This window comes from Sus scrofa, chromosome 3 (assembly GCF_054392235.1).
Source record: "Sus scrofa isolate SSC_HxYL_T2T_F1_AM1 chromosome 3, Sscrofa_HxYL_maternal_Yorkshire_Landrace_v2.0, whole genome shotgun sequence".
In the NCBI taxonomy this organism is placed as follows: Eukaryota; Metazoa; Chordata; class Mammalia; order Artiodactyla; family Suidae; genus Sus; species Sus scrofa.
The window spans coordinates 67,176,950-67,200,737 of record NC_139385.1 but is presented as its reverse complement, the minus strand read 5'-3'; the positions used below and the strand labels follow the sequence as shown (position 1 = coordinate 67,200,737).

General features: G+C 37.2%; 1 protein-coding gene across 33 annotated transcripts in view; it reads right to left on the bottom strand.

Moving 5' to 3' along the window:
• TSGA10 (testis specific 10) overlaps positions 1 to 23,788 on the bottom strand; it is a 140,568-nt gene that overhangs the window by 23,424 nt on the left and 93,356 nt on the right. For all 33 annotated transcript variants that reach the window (XM_021087209.2, XM_085018610.1, XM_085018604.1 and 30 more), the window contains one exon: positions 22,514 to 22,699. In XM_021087209.2, the coding sequence (XP_020942868.1) occupies positions 22,514 to 22,699 (186 nt within the window). The remainder of the gene's footprint in view (positions 1 to 22,513; positions 22,700 to 23,788) is intronic.

Genomic DNA, 23,788 nt, shown 5'->3' with positions numbered 1-23,788 from the left:
ACTCAGCCATAAAAAAGAATGAAGTAGGGAGTTCCCGTTGTGGCGCAGCGGAAAAGAATCTGACTAGGAACCATGAGGTTGCAGGTTTATTCCCTGGCCTTACTCAGTGGGTTAAGGATCTGGTGTTGCCGTGAGCTGTGATGTAGGTCACAGACGCAGCTTGGATCCTGCATTGTTGCAACTGTGGTGTAGGCTGGCAGCTGTAGCTCCAATTCAACCCCTAGCCTGGGAACTTCCATATGCCACGGGTGCAGCCTTAAAAAGACAAAAGACAAAAAAAAAAAAAAAAAGGAATGAAATAATGGCATTTGCACCTACCTGGACGGACCTAGAAAGTATTGTGCTAAATGAAGTTAGGCAGTGAGACACAAGTATGATATGCTATCACTTATATGTGGAAACCAAAAAAAAAAAAAAAAGAATAAAAATGAACTTGTTTGACAGACTCACAGGCTTTGAAAACTTATGGTCACCAAAGGACAGGTTGGGGGGGAGGGATGGACTGAGGGTTTGGAATGGAAGTACTCTAAAATTAGGTTCTGATGATGGTTGTTCAACTATAAATATAATAAAATTCACTGAATTAAAAATTTTTATTAGGGGTGGGATCAAAATGGCAGAGGAGTAAGACATGGTGCTTACCTTCTCCCACAAACACATTTTAAAAAACCCCATCTACGCGTAGAATAATTTGCACAGAACATCTGTGGAACACTGGCAGAAGACTTTCAACCTCCAAAAAGGGCAAAAAACCCTCCACATAACTGGGTAGAACAAAAGGCAAAGAGAAAGAGAGAGAAAAAGAGAGAGAGAGAGAGAAGGAATCAGGACGGGACTAGCACTCTTGAGAGGGAGCTGTGAAAGAAAAAAGAAACTGTATCCTGGGAAGCCACCTAATCAAAGGGGAGATCAGTTGAAATGGAGGGACCTCAAAGTCTCAGAGAAAAGCAAAGAAGCTGGACTGAGAAAGCTAAACAGCAGTGAGAGCTGTACAGACCATCGGTACCACTGTCCCGGGACACCACAGACTAAGATGCTTAAGTGGGGGCTGGTGCTGAGACTCAGGCTCTGGAGAATGAAAAAATATAAGCAAAATGAAGCAGCTCAGGAACCATTCCAAGTTAAAAGAAGAGGAGAATTCACCTGAGGGAGCAAACAATGAAACAGACCTCTGCAGTCTAAACAGACACTAAGTTCAAAAAGGAGATAGTGAATACACTGAAGGAATCAAGAGCGAATATGAAGGAATTAAGAGCATATATGAACAGTATGCAGATTCCTTTAGAAAGGAACTAGGAAATATAAGGAGGAGGGAGAAAAATTAGAAAATTTATTTGCAGAGAGACAAGCTGAATTAAAGGCACTGAAGAGCAGAATGAATAATGCAGAGGAATGAATTAGTGACTTGGAAGATAGAATAATGGAAATCACCCAATCAGGACAGAAGACAGAAAACCAAATGAAATAACATGAAAGCAATGTAAGAGATTTATGGGATAATGCAAAGTAGGCTAATCTATGCATAATAGGGATTCCAGAAGGAGAAGAAAAAAGGGGATTGAAAATATATTTGAAGAAATTAAGGCTGAAAACTTTTCAAATCTAAAGGAAACAGATACCAAGATACAGGTAGCACAGAGCGCCCCAAAGAAGTTGAAAGAAACAGGCCCACACCAAGACATATTATAATAAAAATGGCAAGAGTTAAAGACAGAGAATTTTTAAAGGCAGCAAGAGCAAAACAAAGAGTTAATTATAAGGGAACCCCTATAAGGCTATGAGCCAGAAACACTACAGGCCAGAAAAGAGTGGCAAGATACAGTCAAAGTTCTAAAAGGGGAAAATCTGCAGCCTAGAATACTCTACCCAGCAAGAATATCATTTAAAACAGAAGGAGAAATAAAGAATTCCTCCAACGAACAAAATCAAAAAGAGTACAGCAATAGTAAAACCATTCTAAAAGAAATCCTCTAAATAAAAAAAGAAGAAGAAATAGGATGGGGGAAATCACAATTGGAAAGCAATCACTTAAAAAAGCTAATATACAGATCTAAAAGGGAAAAAAAAAAAATCTACCGTAAAGCAATGATAAACATAACAGCAAAAGGACAAACATGAAGATGTTAAAAAAAGGACTTCAAAATCATAGAATGTTGGAGTTCCCATTGTGGTGCACCAGAAACAAATCTGACTAGGAAACACCAGGTTGCGGGTTTGATCCCTGGCTTTGCTCAGTGGGTTAGGAATCCAGCACTGCCATGAGCTGTGGTGTAGGTCGCAGATGCGGCTCAGATCTGGCATTGCTGTGGCTGTGGTTGTGGCCAGCAGTTGTAGCTGTGGTTAGACCCTTAACCTTGGAACCTCCATATACTGCAGGTACGGCCCTAAAAAGAAAAAAAAAAAATTATAGAATGTGGGGAAGGAAAGTAAGAAAATCTGTACTCTTTTTTTTTTTTTTAATAATGTGTTTGAGGCTAATTGACTATCAGGCTATAAAGCAAACAGATATAGGAAAGGGTTAACATACTTGAAAAACAGGGCAACCACAAATAAAATCAAACATTACGTTTACAAAAACTAAAAAGAAGAGGACACAAGCAAAAAATAAAAGGAAATCATCCACCAAAAAAATAAAGGAACAAATGAAAAACACAGAGTCAACTGGAAAACAAGGTTTAAAATGGTAATAAACGCATATTTATCAAGAATTACCTTAAATGTCAATGGACTGAATGCTCAAATCAAAAGACATAAAGTGGCAGATTGGATAAAAAAGAAAAGAGCTTACAATAGGCTGTATACAAGAGACTCACCTTAGGGCAAAAGACATGTATAAATTCAAAGTGAGGGGATAAAAAAAGATACTTCATGTGAATGGAAAAGACAGGAAAGAAAGAGTTGCAACACTCACATCAGACAAAATAGACTTTAAAACAAAGGCCATAAAGAAAGACAAAGAAGGACACTATTTAATGATAAAAGGATCCTTCAAGAAGATGATATTAAAATCATCATTATATATTCCCCTAATATAGGAGCACCCAGATACCTACAACAAATACAGACAAAAAAAAAAGGAGAAACTGATGGGAATACAATAATAGTAGGAGACTTTAACACCCCACTCACATCAATGGACAGATCCTCTAGACAGAAAATCAATAAGGCAATAGAGCTCCTACATGACAAATTAGAAAAGTTAGACTTCATTGACATTTTCAGGGCATTACATCCAACAAAATCAGAATATACATTCTTTTCAAGTGCACACATGGAACATTCTGAAGGACTGACCACACACTGAGACACAAAACTAACCTCAACAAATTTAAGAGTACAGAAATTATTTCAAGTATCTTCTCTGACCAAAATGGCATGAAAGTAGAAATAACTACAGGAAAAGAAATGAGAAAAAACTGAGTACATGGAGACTAAACAATATGCTACTAAAAAACCAATGGTTCAATGAGGAAATCAAAAGGGAAATTAAAAAAATATCTCAGGACAAATGATAGTGAACATACAACCACTCAAAATCTATGGGGTGTCACAAAAGCAGTTCTCAGAGGGAAGTTCACAGTGATACAGGCCTTCCTCAGAAAAGAAGAAAAATCTCAAATCGACAACTTAACCCACCACCTAAAAGAATTAGAAAAAGAAGAACAAACAAAACCTAAAGTCAGCAGAAGGAAGGAAATCATAAAGATCAGAGAGGAAGTCAATAAAACAGAGATACAAAAAAGTCACACAAAAAATCAAGAAAGCCAAGAGCTGGTTCTTTGAAAGGGTAAACAAAATTGACAGGGAGTTCTGTTGTGGCTCAGCAGTAATGAACTCAACTAGGATCCATGAGGATGAAGGTTCAATCCCTGGCCTCGCTCACTGGGTTAAGGATCTGGTGTTGCTGTGAGCTGTGGTGTAGGCCACAGACATGGCTCGGATCTGGTATTGCTGTGGCTGTGGCATAGGCCGGCAGATGTAGCTCTGATTCAACTTCTAGCCTGGGAACTTCCATAGGCTGTGGGTTCAGCCCTAAAAAGCAAAATGAACGAACAAAAAAAAATTTGACAAGCCTCTAGCCAGACTCACCAAAAAGAGGATGGAAATAACTCAAATAAAGTAAGACATGAAAAAGGAGAAATCTCAGCGGATACTGCAGACATACAAAAAACATAAGAGAATACTATGAACAATTATATGCCAACAAATTTGACAACCTAGAAGAAATGGACAACTTTCTAGAAACTTACAGCCTGCCAAAACTTTATCAAGAAGAAGTAGATCAATTGAACAGACCAATCACTAGAAATGAAATTGAATATATAATAAAAACACTCCCTACAAACAAAAGTCCAGGACCAGATGGCTTCACAGGTGAAGTCTACCAAACATACAAAAAAGAACTTATACCCACCCTTCTTAAACTTTTCCAAAAGATTGAAGAAGAAGGAATACTCCTAAAGACATTCTATGAAGCCATCATCACCCTAATACCAAAACCAGACAAAGATACTAACCAAAAAGAAAACTATAGGCCTGTATCTTTGATGAATACAGACATAAAAATTCTCAAAAAAATTTTAGCCAAAAGAATCCAACAACATATAAAAAAGATCATACACCACGACCAAGTGGGATTTATCCCAGGTTCACAAGGATGGTTCGACATACACAAATCAATCAAAGTCATAAACCCCATTAACAAAAGAAAAGTAAAAAACCACATGACCATCTCAGTTGATAAAGAAAAAGGATCTGACAAAATCCAACCTCACCATAAAAACTCTTACCAAAGTGGGTATGGAGGGAACATAAATAAACATAATAAAAGCCATTTATGGGGAGTTCCCGTCGTGGCGCAGTGGTTAACAAATCCGACTAGGAACCATGAGGTTGTGGGTTCGGTCCCTGCCCTTGCTCAGTGGGTTAACGATCCGGCGTTGCCGTGAGCTGTGGTGTAGGTCGCAGACGCGGCTCAGATCCCGCGTTGCTGTGGCTCTGGCGTAGGCCGGTTCCAACCCCTAGCCTGGGAACCTCCATATGCCGCGGGAGCGGCCCAAAAAATAGCAACAACAACAAAGACAAAAGACAAAAAAAAAAAAAAAAGCCATTTATGACTAACACACAGCAAATATAATACTCAAAGGAGAAAACCTGAAAGCCTTTCCACTAAAATCTGGAATAAGACAAGAATGCCCACTCTCACCACTTTTATTCAACATAGTATTGGAAGTCCTAACCAAGCAATCAGACAAACAAAAGAAATAAAAGGTATCCAAATTGGAAGAGAAGAGGTAAACCTATCACTGTATACAGATGACATGATACCATATATAGAAAACCCTAAGGACTCCAGACAAAAACTACTCTAACTGATCAACGAATTCAGCAAAGTGCCAGGATACAAGATTAACATTCAGAAATCAGTTGCATTTCTTTATATTAATAATTAAATATTAGAAAAAGAATACAAAAATATAATACCTTTTAAAATCACTCCCCCCAAAATTAAATACCTAGGAATAAACCTGACCAAGGAGGTGAAAGACTTATATGCTGTGAAATATAAAACATTAACCAAGGAAATTAAAGAGGATTCATAGAAATGGAAAGATATTACATGCTTCTGGGTTGGAAAAATTAATATTGCAAAAATGGCCATACTACCCAAAGCAATCTACAGATTCAATGTAATCCCTATCAAATTACCCATGACATTTTTCACAGAACTACAAAAAACAATCCAAAAATTTATATGGAACCATGAAAGACCCAGAACTGCCAAAGCTATCCTGAGGAACAAAAACCAAGCAGGAGGCATAACTCTCCCAGACTTCAGGTAATATTACAAAGCCACAGTCATCAAGACAGTGTGGACTGGTACCATAACAGACATATGGACCAATGGACCAGAACAGAGAACCCATAAATAAACCCAGACTCCTATGGTCAATTTATTTTCAACAAAGGAGGAAAGAATACAAAATAGGAAAAAGATAGTCTTTTCAGAAAGCGGTGCTGGGAAAACTGGACAGCTGCGTGTAAATCAATGAAACTGGAACACACCCTCATATCATGCACAAAAACAAACTCCAAATGGCTTAAAGACTTAAACATAAGACAAGACACCATTAAACTCCTAGAAGAGAACACACGCAAAACATTCTCTGACACTGACCCATACAAATGTTTTCTTAGGTCAGTCTCCCAAGACAACAGAAATAAAAGCTAAAAAAACCCCAATGGTACCTAATCAAACTGACAAGCTTTTGCACAGCAAAGAATCCATAAAAAAAAAACAACAAAACAAATGGGAGAAAATAGTTTCAAATGATGCAACTGACAAGGGCTTAATCTCTAAAATACACAAACAACTTATACAATTCAACAACAAAAAAATTAACAACCCAATTCAAAAATGGGCAAAAGACCTGAATAGATATTCCTCCAAAGAAGATATACAGATGGTCAACAAGCACATGAAAAAATGCTCAACATTACTGATTATTAGAGAAATGCAAATCAAAACTATTATGAGGTACTACCTCACACCAGTCAGAATGGCCATCATTAATAAATCAACAAATAACAAATATTGGAGAGGGTGTGGAGAAAAGGGAACCCTCCTACACTGTTGGTGGGAATGTAAATTGGTACAACCACTATGGAACACAGTATGGAGGTACCTCAGAAAACAAAATGTAGAACTACCATATGACCCAGCAATCCCACCCCTGGGCGTATATTCAGACAAAACTGTCCTCGAAAAAGACACATGCACCCCCGTGTTCATTGCAGCACTATCCACAAAAGCCAAGACATGGAAACAACCTAAATGTCCATCGACAGATGAATGGATTAAGAAGATGTAGTATATATACACGATGGAATACTACTCAACCATAAAAAAGAACAAAATAATGCCATTTGCAGCAACATGGCTGGTACTAGAGACTCATACTAAGTGAAGTAAGTCAGAAAGAGAAAGACAAATACCACGTGATATCACTTCTTTGTGGAATCTAATATATAGCAGAACTGAATCTTTCCACAGAAAAGAAACTCATGGACTTGGAGAACAGACTTGTGGTTGCCAAGGAGAAGGGAGGGGATAGACTGGGAATCTGGGGTTAATAGATGCAAACTATTGCCTTTGCAATGGATAAGCAGTGAGATCCTGCTGTATATCACTGGGAACTATATCTAGTCACTTATGATGGAGCACGATAATGTGAGAAAAAAGAATGTATATATGTACATGTGACTGGGTCACCTTGCTATACAGTAGAAAATTGACAGAACACTATAAACCAGCTATAATGGAAAAAATAAAAATAAATAAATAAAATAACTATATTGATATACTAATAAAGGAGATAAAATAGAACAATTAAAAATGCTCAATGGGAGTTCCCATTGTGGCACAGTGGAAACGAATCTAACTATTATCCGTGAGGATGAGGGTTCAATCTCTGGCTTCACTCAGTGGGTCTGGGATCTGGGATTGCCATGAGCTGTGGTGTAGGTCATGTAGGTCGCAGATATAGCTCGGATCCCACACTGCTATGGCTGTGGTGCAGGCTGGCGGCTGTAGCTATGATTTGACCCCTAGCCTGGGAACTTCCATCAGCATAAGCAACTAATGAGTAGAAGACAAAAAAGAAACAAAGAACAAGGGCAATGAATAGAAAAGTTACAAATAAGGTAAATATTAACCCAACTATATAATCATTTTAAATGCGAATGGACTTACATACAATTAAAATACAGAATGTATGAATAGGGGAAATAAACAAAACTCAACTATACGTATTTATAAAACTCACTTTAATATAAAGATGCAAACACTAATCAAAGGAAAGCTGGAGTGTCTATATTAGCTTCAGACAAAGCTGATTTCAGAACAAGGAAACCTACCAGGGATAAAGAGGAGGTATTACATATGATAAAAAGGTTAATTCACTGAAATATAACAATGTGTATGCAGCTAACCACAGAATATGTCAACACACATGAGGCAAGAAAAGACCGAATGTCAAGCAAAGATACACAAATCTACCATTACAGTAAGAGATTTCAAAACCCTTCTATTAGTAATTGACAGATTGAGCAGGCAGAAAATGAATAAATACAGAGTTGAACTGGACAGTGCCAATCAAATGAATCTAATTGACATTTCTAAAAACCTCATTCAACAATAGCAGAATACACATTCTTTTAAAGTTCAGGTTGAATAGTCACTAAAACAGATCATGCATGGGCTGCAAAACATACTTTAATGAATTTTTAAAAATATAAATCATATTAAGTATGCTCTCCAACCATAATGAAATTGAACTGGAAATCAAAACAGAAGGATAGCTGGAAAATTCCAAAATATGTGGAGATTAAGTAATACACTTCTAAATAACACTCGCATCAAGAAAGAAATCTTTGGGTTCCTGTCGTGGCGCAGTGGTTAACGAATCCAACTAGGAACCATAAGGTTGTGGGTTCGATCCCTGGTCTCACTCAGTGGGTTAAGGATCCGGTGTTGCCATGAGCTGTAGTGTAGGTTGCAGACATGGCTCGGATCCCGCGTTGCTGTGGCTGTGGTGTAGGCTGGCAGCTACAGCTCTGATTAGACCCCTAGCCTGGGAACCTCCATATGCAGTGGGTGCAGCCCTAGAAAAGACAAAAGAAAAAAAAAGAAAGAAAGAAAAAAAAATCTCAAGCAAAATTTTTAAATATTTTGAACTAAATAAAATAAAAATATAACAAAATTTGTGGCGTACAGTGAAAGCAGTACTCATAGGAAATTTATAGTACCGAATGCATATCTTGGAAGAGAAGAAAGGTCTAAAATCAATAATCTAAGCTTCTACTTAGGAAACTAGAAAAAGAAGAGCAAATTAAAAGTAAACAGAAGGAAAGAACAAGTGTTGAAATCTATGAAATTTAAAATATGAAGTTAAATAGAGGGGAAAAATAAACAACCGAAGTTGGCTCCTTGAAAAGATCAATAAAACTGATAAAGCTCTAGGCAGGCTAACTAAGAAAAAAAGAGAAAAGATAGAAATCACTCATGTTAAAATCAAAGAGAGACCATCATCATTGATCGTGTGGACAGAAAAATGCAATAAAGGAATGTTATGGCTGTAGAGTGAATGTTCGTGTCTTCTAAAAATTCAGATGTTACAACCTAATCCCCAAGGTGATTGCATTTGGAGGTGCGGCCTTTGGGAGGTGACTGTGTCTGAGGATACAGCCCTCATAAATGGGATCGGTGCCCTTACCCCTCCCTTCTTTGCCATGTGAGGACACAGTTAGAAGACAATTGTCCATGAACCTGGAAGTGGGTCCTCACCAGACAATGAATCTGCCAAAGCCCTGATCTTGGATCAAGCCTCCATATCTGTGAGAAATAAACTGTTTAAGTCACCCAGTCTATGGTATTTTTGTTATAGCAGTCTGAGGAAGATAAGGCAATTACGAACAACTCTTTTATACAAGATTAGTAACTTAGATGAAATGGACCAATTCTTTGAAAGACACAATATGCCAAAACTCACACAAGGAGAAATAGATAATCTCAATAGAATTATCTTATAAGAAATTGAATCAACAATTAATAATCTTCCAAAACAGAAATGACCAAACCCATTTGACTTTGCTGATGAATTCTACCAAATATTTAAGAACCAATTCTATAAATCATTTCCAGAAGATAAGAGCAGATGGTAAACTTCCTAACTCATTCTATGAGGCCAACATCTGCTATCGAAATCAGAGAAAGTTATTCCCATAAAGGAAAATATCTCTCATGAACATAGACGCAGAGATCCTCAACAAGATATTAGCAAATTGAATCCCATTAGGTGTGAAAAGAATTGCATACCACGACCAAGTGGAATTTTTCCAGATATGCGAGGAGACTTCAACATTCAAAATCAACAGATGTAGGAGTGCTGTCAACAAGATGGCCAAACAAGACTCCCCACATATAATCTCCCTCCTCAATAACATGATTTGGCATCTATCTACAGACAAAAGTGCCTGTGTGGGAGCTGTACAACTCTGGTAGGAGACTGTGAAGCTCCAGTGTGATCCAAGAACAAGGAGGGCTGTTTTAAGAAGACAGGCCTGCACATAGTCAGCTGACTCACCGATCCTGATCTTGACTACAGACCCAGAAAAAATCTCCATCCTTTAGAACTAGATGAAAGCCCTGTTTGGTTTCGGTTCTGTCATCAGCACCATATGCCAAGGAACCCAGGAGGAGTGTCATTCATCCATGGGTTGGATAATAGGCATAGAGACTCAGACCCACCTGTGGACTATGGAGTGCCCTGTGAAATGGCTCCAGCCCCTCTGGGCCAAGGTCTGGGAGCCCTGGGAGAACACTGAATTAGACAGCTACTCATGGATGAGAAGGGCTCTGAGGAAGTCCAGAAGTTCAGCAGAGAAGTTTTATCAACTCATTGGAGCAAAAACAAAAACAAAAACAAAAAACAAAAAAGAAAAGAAAAAAGAAAAAGTGAGATTGGACACAATGGAGAGGGTAAGAGGAACAGTTTGACTTTACTTACCCATGTCACCCTTCCCCGAGGTGGCAAATCTTGGTGCCAAGAGAGCTTTTCTTAGCCTTTGATTTCTCTCAGAGACAAAACTGAGAATGTGCAAGTGAGTACCAGCTTCCCCAACTGGGTGGATGCTTATAAAGAGGCCCACTTCTCTCTCATCACATCCAGTGTACTGAGTTGTGAGCATGTGACTTGGGGGTGATAGGCGGCTGTGAAAACAGCAGCCAAAGCTTGGAACAGACATATCAAGGGGACATTGTCCTATGACTGTGTCAGGTACTCCATCGGGAAACTGCCCAAGAGCAACTGCGGACACCTCTGGTGTGAACTCCCAGCTGGCCTGTGGGCACCTCCAGGGCTCTGTGTATCATCTCCTACATATCCCTGCCCCTGGATAACTCCTTGTGCCTGCTCCTGACAACAGTAAAAGCAAGCTTTTGCAGATGGCTAGTAAGCCAGAGCAGAAAACTGGCCCAAAGCTGCAGGTCTGAGATAGACTGCCCTTGGAAAGAAAAAGGAAGGTTGTGAGAACACGGCCTGGTTCTACATGATCAAGAGAAGGCATACAAGCTGAAGAATTCTGCCATAAGAGTTGTGGAGCAGGCATATACATAGGAGGTTTGAGAAAGCCTCAGAATTCCTAGCAGGGCTCATGGAAGGCACTGCTATCTTAGGAGAGGTAGTGTTCCCATCGTGGCACAGTGGAAATAAATCTGACTAGGAACAATCAGGTTGCGGGTTTGATCCCTGGCCTCACTCATGGGGTAAGGATCCAGCATTGCTGTGAGCTGTGGTGTAGGTTGCAGACTCCGCTCAGATCTGGCGTTGCTGTGGCTATCGAGTAGGCCGCCAACTGTAGCTCTGATTAGAAACCCCTAGCCTGGGGAACCTCCATATGTCATGGGTGCAGCCCTGAAAAGACAAGACAAAAAAAAAAAGAATAGGACAGGTGATTGCTACTTCAAATGTGAAGACAGCAGCACAAAGGTTCAAGGAACACAAAAAGTTAAAGAAACATACCATCAAAGGATCATATTATCTCACAGCAACTAATGCCCAAGACATGTAGATCTATTACCCCATAAATATCTGTTTTAAGGAAACTCATTGAGATAAGAAAACAATCAATTAAATCCGGAAAACAGTATTTGAACAAAAATGAGATGTTTAACAGAGATAGAAATCATAAAAAGAAACAGAAATTATGGAGCTGAAGACTACAATAAATGCAATGAACATTGTAATAGAGAGTATCAACAGAGGAATAGAGAAAACAGAAAATTTGTTAATTAGAAGACAATATTTTATCAATGATGGGGGAGGGGAAGAATGAAAAATAGTGGGGGAAAAAAAACCTATGTAATCCATGGGATACCATCAAAAGAAACAATCTAGGAGTTCCCATCGTGGCTCAGCAGAAACAAATCTGACTAGCATCCATGAGGACACAGGTCTGATCCCTGTCCTTGCCCAGTGGGTTAAGCATCTGGCATTGCTGTGAGCTGTGGTGTAGGTCACTGAAGCAGCTCAGATCTGACATTGCTGTGGCTGTGGTAAGCCAGCAGCTACAGCTCTGATTCGACCCCTAGCCTGGGAACCTCCATATGCCATGAGTGTGGCCCTAAAAAGACAAAAAAAAAGAAAGAAAAAAGAAAAAAAAGGCGTTCCCATCATGGCACAGTGGTTAACGAATCCGACTAGGAACCATGAGGTTGCAGGTTCGATCCCTGGCCTTGCTCAGTGGGTTAAGGATCTGGTGTTGCCATGAGCTGTGGTATAGGTTGCAGACATGGCTCAGATCCCGTGTTGCAGTGGCTCTGGCATAGGCCCATGGCTACAGCTCCAATTCAACCCCTAGCCTGGGAATCTCCATATGCGGTGGCAGCGGCCCTAGAAAAGGCAAAAAGACAAAGAAAAAAAAGAAAAAAAAGAAAAGAAAAAACCTGTGAATTACTGGACTCACAGAAGGGGAAAAGAAGGAAAAGGGGGCAAAAAGCTGATTTAAAGCTATAAAGACTAAGAACTTCCCCAAAAATGTTGAGATTTGGACATTCAAGTTCATAAAACTCACAGATCTCCAAATAAACTGAATGAGATCTTCTCCAATACACATTATAATGAAACTCATCAAAAATCAAAGAAAAAGAAATTCCTTTTTTTCTTCTTTTTATGGCTGCACCTGCAGCATGTGGAAGTTCCTATGCCGGGGCCAAACTGGAGCCACAGCTGCAGTCTACACCACAGCCACAGAAACACAAGATTCAAGCTGCATCTGTGACCTACACTGCAGCTTGTGGCAATGGCAGATCCTTGACTCACTGAGTGAGGCCAGGGATCAAACCCACATCATCACAGAGACAATGTTGGGTCCAGAACCTGCTGAGCCACAATGGGAAATCCAAAAAAAGAAATTCTTAAAAGATGAGAAAGGAAGCTTGTAATGTACAAGAGACCCACATAAGAATATCAGCAGATTTTATCAACAGAAACCTTACAGGTCAGAAAAGAGGGGTATGATATATTTGAAATGCTGAAAGAAAATAATTGCCAACCAAGAATATTCTACCTGACAAAGTTGCTTTCAGAAATGAAGGAGAGATAAAGACTTTCCCAAACAAACAAAAGCTGAATGAGGTCATCACAATTAGACCTGCCTTGCAAGAAATGCTGAAAGGAGTTCTTTAAGCTGAAATGAAATGTGCTAGTAACATGAAAATGTATGTACACTCCAGTAAAAGTAAGTTTATAGTCATATGCGAGAAACTCCAATACCACAATATGATAGTATGTTAGCCACTTAACACTAACATAAAGGTGGAAGGACCAAAGTATTAAAAATAACTTTACCTAAGGAATTCCCATGTGGTTCAGTGGGTTAAGGACCCAGCATTGTGACTGTAATGGCATGGGTCACTGTTGTGGTGCAGGTTCAATCCCTGGCCAGGAATTTCTGCATGCCATGAGTTTGGCCAACCCCCCCAATCAAAAAAAAAAAATATATATATATATGTATGTATATAGCTAAAATAATTTGTTAATGAATTCATTAAATTAAAATAATAAATATAAAAAAGAGATAAGCTGTGATGTCAAAAACAAAGCAGATGGAGTAAAAGGGTAGGATGAGATGGAAATTAAGCTGCTATTACATAAAACAGCGAGCTCTATCTATAAAATGTTTTACATAAGTCTCATGGTAACTGCAAAACAAAAACCTACAGTAGATACACAAAAATGAAGAGAAGGGAATCAAAGCAAACCACTACAGAAAAACAGCAAATAAAAATGAAAGACAGCAAAACAGGAAGAAACATGGAAACTACGAAACAGCCAGAAAATAATTAATAAGATGGTATTAGTAATCCTTACCTACCAAAAATTACTCTGAATGTAAATAGATTAAATTCTTCAATCAAATGGCAGAGTGGCTGATTGGGTTTAAAAAACAAGACTCAATAATTATGCTTCAAGAGACACATTGCAGTTTCAAGGACAAATATAGGCTTAAAGTGAAGGGATGGAAAATGATACTCCATGCAAGTGGAACTCCATAGAGCAGGGGTAACTATAGTTTTATCAGACAAAATAGACTTTAACTTAAAAGCCATCACAAGAGATAAAGACAGGCATTATATAATGATAAAGGAGTCAACTCATCAAAAGGATATGATAGTCATAATATGCACCCAACATCAGAGCACTCAAATATATTAACTAGATACTAACAGATCTGAAGGAAAAAAACAGACAACAATATAATAGCAAGGGACTTCAAAACAATTCTGATAAAGAACAACAAAACTGGAGATATTGCACTTCTTGATTTACAACTATATTACAAAGCTATAACAATTCAAACAGTATGGTGCTGGTATAAAGCTAGACACAGAGACCAATGCAATAGGATCAAGAGACCCCAAATAAACTCTCACATATATGGTCATCTAATATTTGACGAAAGAAACAAGACTATTCGGTGAAAGAAGATAGTCTCTTTAATAAATGGTGGTGGGAAAAATGGATAATCACAAGCACAAGAGAATTAAATTGGACCCCTATTTTATACCATTCACAAAAATTTAAGGATTAAAGACTTAAACTTGAAACCATAAAGCTCTTAAAAGGAAATATAGGGGGAAAGCTTCTTGATATTGTTCTTGGCAATAATTTTTTTGGATATAAAATCAAAAGCACAAGTAACAAATGTAAAAATAAGTAAGTGGGACTATATCAAACAAAAAAGCTTCTACATAGCAAAAGAAACATATTGTAAAATAAAAAGGCAATCCATGGAATGGAAGAAAATATTTCCAAATCATCTATCAGATAAGAAGTTAATAATTACAATACATAATGAACCCATATAACACGATAGCAACCCAAAAAACCCAAAATGCAATCAAGCAAATAATCTGATTTTTTTTAATGGGCAGAGGACCCGAATAGACTTTTTTCAAAGAAGAAATACAAATGGTCAATATGTAAATGGAAAGATGCTCAAAATCACTAATCATCAGGGAAATGCAAATCAAACCCACAATGAGCTATTACCTTACACTTGTTCGAGTGGCTAGCTTCAAAAAGTCAAGAAATAACAAGTATTGGCAAGGATGTAAAGATGAGATAGCCCTTGTACATTGTTGGTGGGAATGTAAGCTGGTACAGCCACTACAGAAAACAGTATAGAGGTCTCTCAGACAATTAAAAATATAACTCCAATATAATCCAGCAAGTATAGGGTTATAGCTTTTTGTTATTAGCCTTATTTCCCCCCATTTCTGAGAGTCTTCTAATGTTATCTGGGCTTTGAGCTATGATTAGTATGCATTTACTCAGCACAATATAACTTTGCTTCCACCCAACTCCTTTGTGCTACTGGTGAATATATTACATATTTTATGTATGATAAAATTACACAATATTATTTTATACAATTGGTATTTAAATCAGCAAAATTGAAAAGACATATGTATTCATACTGTCTTTAGAACTACATAATTTCCTTGAACGTCTCTCTCTATGTGTATATGTGTGTGTTTGAATTATCATCTGGGGTCAATTACTCTTAGTATGAGGAATTCCCTTTAATGTTATTGTAAGTGGACCTACTAACAATGAATGCTCACACTTTTGTATATCTGAGAATGTCTTTATTTTGACTTCATTTTGAAAGACAGCTTTGCTGAATATAGGATTTGTGGCTGACAATTTTTTTTTCTAACCCCAAGTAGGTGTCTTAATGTAGAAAATACAAGCTCATTCTAAATTTATATGGAAATGAAGAAGACCCATAATAGCCACACTAACTCATTTCAAGATTTACTATAAAGTTGCATGAATCAAGACACTGTGACACTGGCTAAGAATAGACATATGTACCTGTGAAAGAGAAGAAAGTGCAGATATGGACCCAAACATATGTGTTAGATAATTCAATGCTGAAAGGATAGTCTTTTCAACAAGTGGTGCTGGACAACTTCAGATCCATGTAGGGAAAAAAATGAACCTTGACCATTACCTTACTTCATACACAAATATTAATTCAAAATAACCTAAATATAAAAGTATAAGATTTATACAAGAAATATAGAAGAAAGCCTACCCACTTTGGTGTATTCAAAGATTTATTAGATAAGACATAGAAGTACAAATTATATAAGAAGACTGATAAACTGGACTTCATCAAAAATTTAGGCTTCTGTTCTTAAAAAGACATCATTAAGAAAATAAAAAGGCAAGCCAAAGACTGAAAGAAAACATCCCCAAACACACATATCTGACAGAGGTACTTCCAGAGAGTTCAAAAAAAAATAAGAAGAACTCTAATAAAAAAGATGGGCAGCAGCTTTAAACAGATACTTTGCAAAGGAAGATATACTAGTGATTAGTAAGAATGTGGAAGACTCCTCAATATCATAAGTTACAAAGGAAATGCAAACTAAAACTACAATGTGTTAACAGGACACATCTATGAACAACACCAGGTGTAGGGAAAGATGTGGAGTAACCAGAACTCTCATTCAGTGCAAGCAGGAGTGTAAAGCGGTGCAACCAATTTGGAAAACAGTGCATCAGTTTCTTACAAAGTAAGTACACATCATATAATCCAGCAACTTCACACCTAGATACTATTTATTCAAGAAAAATGAAAACTTGTGCGCACAACTTCCATACAGTGTTCACAACAATTTTATAGCCAAATTAGAAACTGAATTATGTACTATCAAAATTCACTTGTTGAAGCCATAACTTCCAATGTGACTCTATTTAGACTTAGGGCCTTCAAGAAAGTAATTAAATTACTGAGGTCATCAGGATGGAGCCTTAACCCAATATGACAGATGTCCATATAAGATGAGAGAGAGAGAGACAGTAGGGATGTACATGTACAGAGGAAAGACCTTGTGAGAACATAATAGTAAGGTGGCCTCCTGCAGGGCGAGTTGAAAGCCTTCAGAAGAGACCAAACATACCACCGCCTTGATCCTGAACTTCCAGTCTCCAGAACTGTGAGAAAATAAATTTCTATTGTTTAAGCCATCCAATGTGTGGTATTTTGTTATGGCAGCCCTGAAAGACTAATACACAAACCGAGTGTCCATTCAACAGGTAAACAAACAAATTGTAATACTGCTATACAATGAAATACTACTTAACAACAGGAACTAATGAATGGACTAACACAACATGGAGGAACTTCAAAATCATTATGCTGAGCAAAAGAAGTCAGGATACAAACGCGTACTTCCTATACGATTCTACTTACATAAAATTCTAATGAAAGCAATTCTAACCCAGTGACAGAAAGCAAATCAGTAGTTGCCTATGAATTGGGGTGGACTGACTGAAGAAGAGAGGCTGCTTGAATGTTAGGCAGATGATGGAATGTTCTATGACTAGATTATCAGGACGATTATGCAAGTGTGTTCATTTGTCAAAACTCATCGATTCACACACTTCAATGAGTGCTTTTTCTTGCATGTAAATTATACCTCAATGCAGTTGATGAATAATTAGATATATCCACAGTTCATAAATAATGAACAAACTATATTAATATATGAAATACATTTTTAAGCAAAAAGCATTATTCAAATGAGTTGTTACACAAAGATAGAACATTTTCACCAGAATATATAAAACAGTGAACTAATATGAAACTCAAAAATAGTCTCAAAAATAAAGCAAAATTTGGAAGTTTCCATGTGGTGCAGTGCAGCAGGTTAAGGATACGGCGTTGCTGCAGCTATGGTGCAGGCTGCAACGGCCGCACAGGTTTGATCCCTAGCCCAGGAGTTTCCACATGCTGTGGGTGCAGCCAAAACATTAAAGAGTTTTTTAAAAAATAAAGCAAAAACTGAGAAAATTATTCAGAGAGAAACAGACAAATCCACAATTGTAGAGGAAGATCTTAATACATTTCCTTCAGTAATTAAAAGATCAGGAATATAAATTTAGTAAAGATTTATAAGAACTGAATGACTATTAACAAGTCTAAACAAAAGTATACATAAAAAACATATAACATCCTTTTCAAGCTCATTTGGAGTATTATCAAATATTAAGTATCCTGCTTCTAAGTAAGTCTTAACAGATACCAAAGAATTAATATATAAGCTATCTTACCTTATTAGAATATACAATGAAATTAGAAATAAAATATAGAATAATAACCTCCAGTCCCCTGTACATTGGAAATTTTTAAAATAACTTCAGTTATCAAAAATAAATCATAATTAACATTTGAGAGAGATCTGTAAATTGACTTTGAATTTAAGAGGACTAGATGTCAAATATTTTATATTCAATACAAATGGTTTATATTGTGTATAAAATATTTATAAACGGTTTTGTCAATAATGGAAAAATTAAATTTATGATTGGAGTTTTAAAAAATAAATCAAAAATAAAGAAGGTGATATTTAAAAATGTATAGCAATAAAATTATTATCTCAAAACTAGTGGGATGCAACCAAAGAAATATTTAGAGAGAAATTTCCGATTTTAAATGCATATAAAAAAAGAATGATGTTAAATGATGGAATGTGATAAATTTATTTTAAAATTCATTTGAGAGACTTTAATAAGGACAAAGTACAGTCAAAATAATTTGGGAGAACATTAATCCTTTCAGATGTCAAGACTTAACATAAAACTATAGAAGCTCTAAGAGTGTATTGTTGGCAGCCAGATAGATAAACAGACCAATGGAGCAGAATGTATGGGAACTTATTTTTATTCCAAAGTAGACTTATAATTCAGTGAAGAAAGGATGATGGATATCCATCCATAAAAACATAAAATTATGTCTCTATTTCAAACTGTGTACAAAATCAATCTCAAGTGGATTAAAGATCTAAATACAAAGTGCATTTCTGTATACCAGCAATGAAATATTAGAAAAGGAATACAAAAATACGATACCTTTTAAAATTGCACCTCACAAAATCAAATACCTCGGAATACACCTGACCAAGGAGGTAAAGGACCTATATGCCAAGAACTATAAAACTTTAATCAAAGAAATCAAAGGAGATGTAAAGAAATGGAAAGCTATCCCATGCTCCTGGATTGGGAAAATCAATATTGTAAAAATGGCCACACTCCCCAAAGCAATCTACAGATTCAATGCAATCCCTACCAAATTACCCATGACATTTTTCACAGAACTAGAACAAACAATCCAAACATTTATATGGAACAACAAAAGACCCAGAATCGCCAAAGCTATCCTGAGAAACAAAAACCAAGCAGGAGGCATAACTCTCCCAGACTTCAAGAAATACTACAAAGCCACAGTCATCAAAACAGTGTGGTACTGGTATCAAAACAGACAGACAGACCAATGGAACAGAATAGAGAACCCGGAAATAAACCCTGACACCTATGGTCAATTAACCTTTGACAAGGGAGGCAAGAACATACAATGGGAAAAAGAAAATCTATTCAGCAAGCATTGCTGGGAAACCTGGACAGCTGCATTCAAAGCAATGAAACTGGAACACACCCTCACACCATGCACAAAAATAAACTCAAAATGGCTGAAAGACTTAAATATATGACAGGACACCATCAAACTCCTAGAAGAAAACATAGGCAAAACACTCTCTGACATCAACATCATGAATATTTTCTCAGGTCAGTCTCCCAAAGCAATAGAAATTAGAGCAAAAATAAACCCATGGGACCTCATCAAACTGAAAAGCTTTTGCACAGCAAAGGAAACCCAAAAGAAAACAAAAAGACAACTTACAGAATGGGAGAAAACAGTTTCAAATGATGCAACTGACAAGGGCTTAATCTCTAGAATATATAAACAACTCATACAACCCAACAGCAAAAAAGCCAATCAATCAATGGAAAAATGGGCAAAAGACCTGAATAGATTGTTCTCCAAGGAAGATATACAGATGGCCAACAAACACATGAAAAAATGCTCAACATCGCTGATTATAAGAGAAATGCAAATCAAAACTACCATGAGGTACCACCTCACACCAGTCAGAATGGCCATCATTCATAAATCCACAAATAACAAGTGCTGGAGGGGCTGTGGAGAAAAGGGAACCCTCCTGCACTGCTGGTGGGAATGTAAACTGGTACAGCCACTATGGAGAACAGTTTGGAGATACCTTAGAAATCTATACATAGAACTTCCATATGACCCCGCAATCCCACTCTTGGGCATCTATCCGGACAAAACTCTACTTAAAAGAGACACATGCACCCACATGTTCATTGCAGCCCTATTCACAAGAGCCAGGACATGGAAACAACCCAAATGTCCATCGACAGATGATTGGATTCGGAAGAGGTGGTATATATACACAATGGAATACTACTCAGCCATAAAAAAGAATGACATAATGCCATTTGCAGCAACATGGATGGAACTAGAGAATCTCATACTGAGTGAAATGAGCCAGAAAGACAAAGACAAATACCATATGATATCACTTATAACTGGAATCTAATATCCAGCACAAATGAACATCTCCTCAGAAAAGAAAATCATGGACTTGGAGAAAAGACTTGTGGCTGCCTGATGGGAGAGGGAGGGAGTGGGAGGGATCGGGAGCTTGGGGTTATCAGACACAACTTAGAATAGATTTACAAGGAGATCCTGCTGAATAGTATTGAGAACTTTGTCTAGATACTCATGTTGCAACGGAACAAAGGGTGGGGAAAAAAATGTAATTGTAATGTATACATGTAAGGATAACTTGATCCCCTTGCTGTACAGTGAGAAAATTAAAATAAATAAATAAATAAATACAAAGTGCAAATTTTTACATACTTTTAGAATTTTAGAACTTTTAAATGAAAATATCTTTCTGGTCTCAGGATAGTAAGGGATTCTTAAAGAAGAGTAAAAGCATAAAACCATATGGGAAAAAGTTGACAATTTATGACAGCTTCAGAATTTAAAACTTCTATTCATATTGCAAGCACGGTGAAAAGACAAGCCATAGACAAAAAGAAGATAACTATAACATCTTTAAAAGGAACATTATCAAGAATATACAAATAAGCCCTACAAATCAACATGAAAAAGAGAAAAAAACCAATAGGAAAATGGACAGAGTTTATGAAAAGTCATTCAAGAGAAAATCAAGAGGAAATCCTTAGAAGGGGAATCCTTAATGGCCAAGAAACGTGAAAAGGGCCACAATGCAGACAAGGAAGCACCAAACAAAAAGTATGGAAAATTTAAAAATCTGATAATACCAAGTACCGATTAGTATTTGAGAAAGTGGTAACTCCGTGATTTCTGGTGGAAGAGTAAATCTTTAGAGAATAATATGACAATACTTAGAAGAGTTAAAATTGCATATTATCTTGGATAATATGAAACTAGAAAAAAAGTATATTCAAGGGGAAATGTAAAAGGATGTTTGTTGCAGCTTTTATTACAGAAAAAGTGAAGACAGTTAAACGTTCTTCAGTGTGGCAATTAATTTTTTTCTTTTATTTATTTTTTCCTCTGTACAACATGGGGACCAAGCTACAATTACTTGTATTTAATTTTTTTTTTCTTTTTACGGCCACACCCTCGGCATATGGAGGTTCCCAGGCTATGGGTCAAGTCGGAGCTGTAGCTGCCAGCCTGTGCCATGGCCACAGCAACAGTGGAATCTGAGCCTCGAGGTGTGACCTACAGTACAGCTCATGGCAACGACAGATCCTTAAGCCACTGAGCAAGGCCAGGGATCAAACCTGCATCCTTATGGATGCTAGTCAGATTCGTTTTCTGCTGAGCCACGATGGGAACTCTATGGGAATTAATTTTTAAAATATTTTATTCAATGAATGTAGTGCAACTATTTAGATATACACTATATGTATTGAAATAGATCTATTTCAAAATTATAATATTGAGCAAAAAAAGGCAAATTGCAAATGGATATCTACAGTATATTATCACTTTAAAAAAAACTTGGAGCACACAAAACATTATATACATCATTTGTGAGTTATGGAGATGAAGAATAAGTAAAAACATGTGCAAAAGAGTTACACAACTGACACGAAAGTTCTCACACCAACCCTTAGTTGAGGGAGGAGAGAGAATGGGGAATTGGAACTGCAACGTTTTGTTTCTTTAAACAAAGACAGACTCTATTTAAATAATAAATGTATTCTTTATAAATAGGGCAAAATGTTAGCATCCTTCAACCTGGGAGATGGGTATATGTGGGTCTTTTATGTTGCCTTTTTGGGGGCACTGTTTTGACATGTTTGAAATAGTTCTTAATTTTTAAAAATGCTAAAGATTATTCTAGCTGTAGGGTAGGTAAGAGATTAGAAAGCCAGAGTGGAGAACAGTTAACAGGCTGCAATTCATAGCATATTTAAATACTTCAATGTTTGTACACCTAATTTATGGAAAGCCAAATAAAACTTTTAAATATGATGCAGGATCTACTACAAGCATATTTTCCCAAACTTACCTGCTCAACCTCTCTATTGAGGGCATCTACTTTTTCTTTTAATCTGTTACCCTCTGCCTCAGCAGTGATAAGTTCTAATTTGAGGGTATTGTTATCTGCCTCTGCTTGACGGGCCTTATTTTCCCAGTTTTCAGCATCTTCATTGGCTTTTCGGAGTTGGTCCATCATTTGTCGGTTCTCAGATTCCTAAAAAGCAAAGGCATTAGTTTAATACCTAATACATAGGTATTAGTTTAAAAGAGTAAGATGTTAAACATATGATGCAAATTAAACATTATTTTCCAGGTCATTGGGAATTTACTTGCCATGAGGCCCATTTGCAACATAACCTCAAGGAATCCTTACACCCTTAGTTTAGAAAAACTAACCAGGTGTAATTAACAAAAGGGAATGGGATCAGGATCTGCCCTGGCTCCTGAATCACACTCATTCATACCTAGTGAAGTTTTTACTCTTATCTTCAAGACCACAGTGGATATGTTCTTATATTTGCTCTTGTTCAAACAAAATGCTTATTGCCTGTTTTTTCCCATATATCTGCTTACTGGCTACTTGCTGGTCTGACTTCTAAACTTCTGCCTTGACCTGACCTTTTGTATATGAGCACTCTTTGGGGTTGTACTGTGGCTGCTGAGCTTCTGACTGCTTGCATAACTTAAGCATCAACTGTTGATAATTCTCTTGGTTTGGCATATTTCCTGTTTCATCCATAACCCCAATCTTAACTTTCTCTATCATGGACTGTCCTATGATTCACTTTTTCTCACTGTTTTAATAACCTATCTGAGGAGTTCCCATCATGGCGCAGTGGTTAACAAATCCGACTAGAAACCATGAGGTTGCAGGTTCGGTCCCTGCCCTTGCTCAGTGGGTTAACGATCCAGCGTTGCTGTGAGCTGTGGTGTAGGTTGCAGACGTGACTCGGATCCAGCGTTGCTGTGGCTCTGGTGTAGGCTGGTGGCTGCAGCTCCGATTCAACCCCTAGCCTGGGAACCTCCATGTGCCATGGGAGCGGCCCAAGAAATAGAAAAAAAAGACTAAATAAATAAATAAATAAATAACCTATCTGAAGTTTCTCACAAGTGAAATATCAAACCTATGTCGATAAACACTATTCACAAATATACATTCATTTATATACAGGGCATATAATATAGAACCACAGATTCAGAAACTTACTAGTTCTATCATGACAGCTTGATCAAAGTAGCATCTTATTTATTAGAGGAAAACAATCAGCTACAGAAACAATATACTACATTGAGTAATAATTAT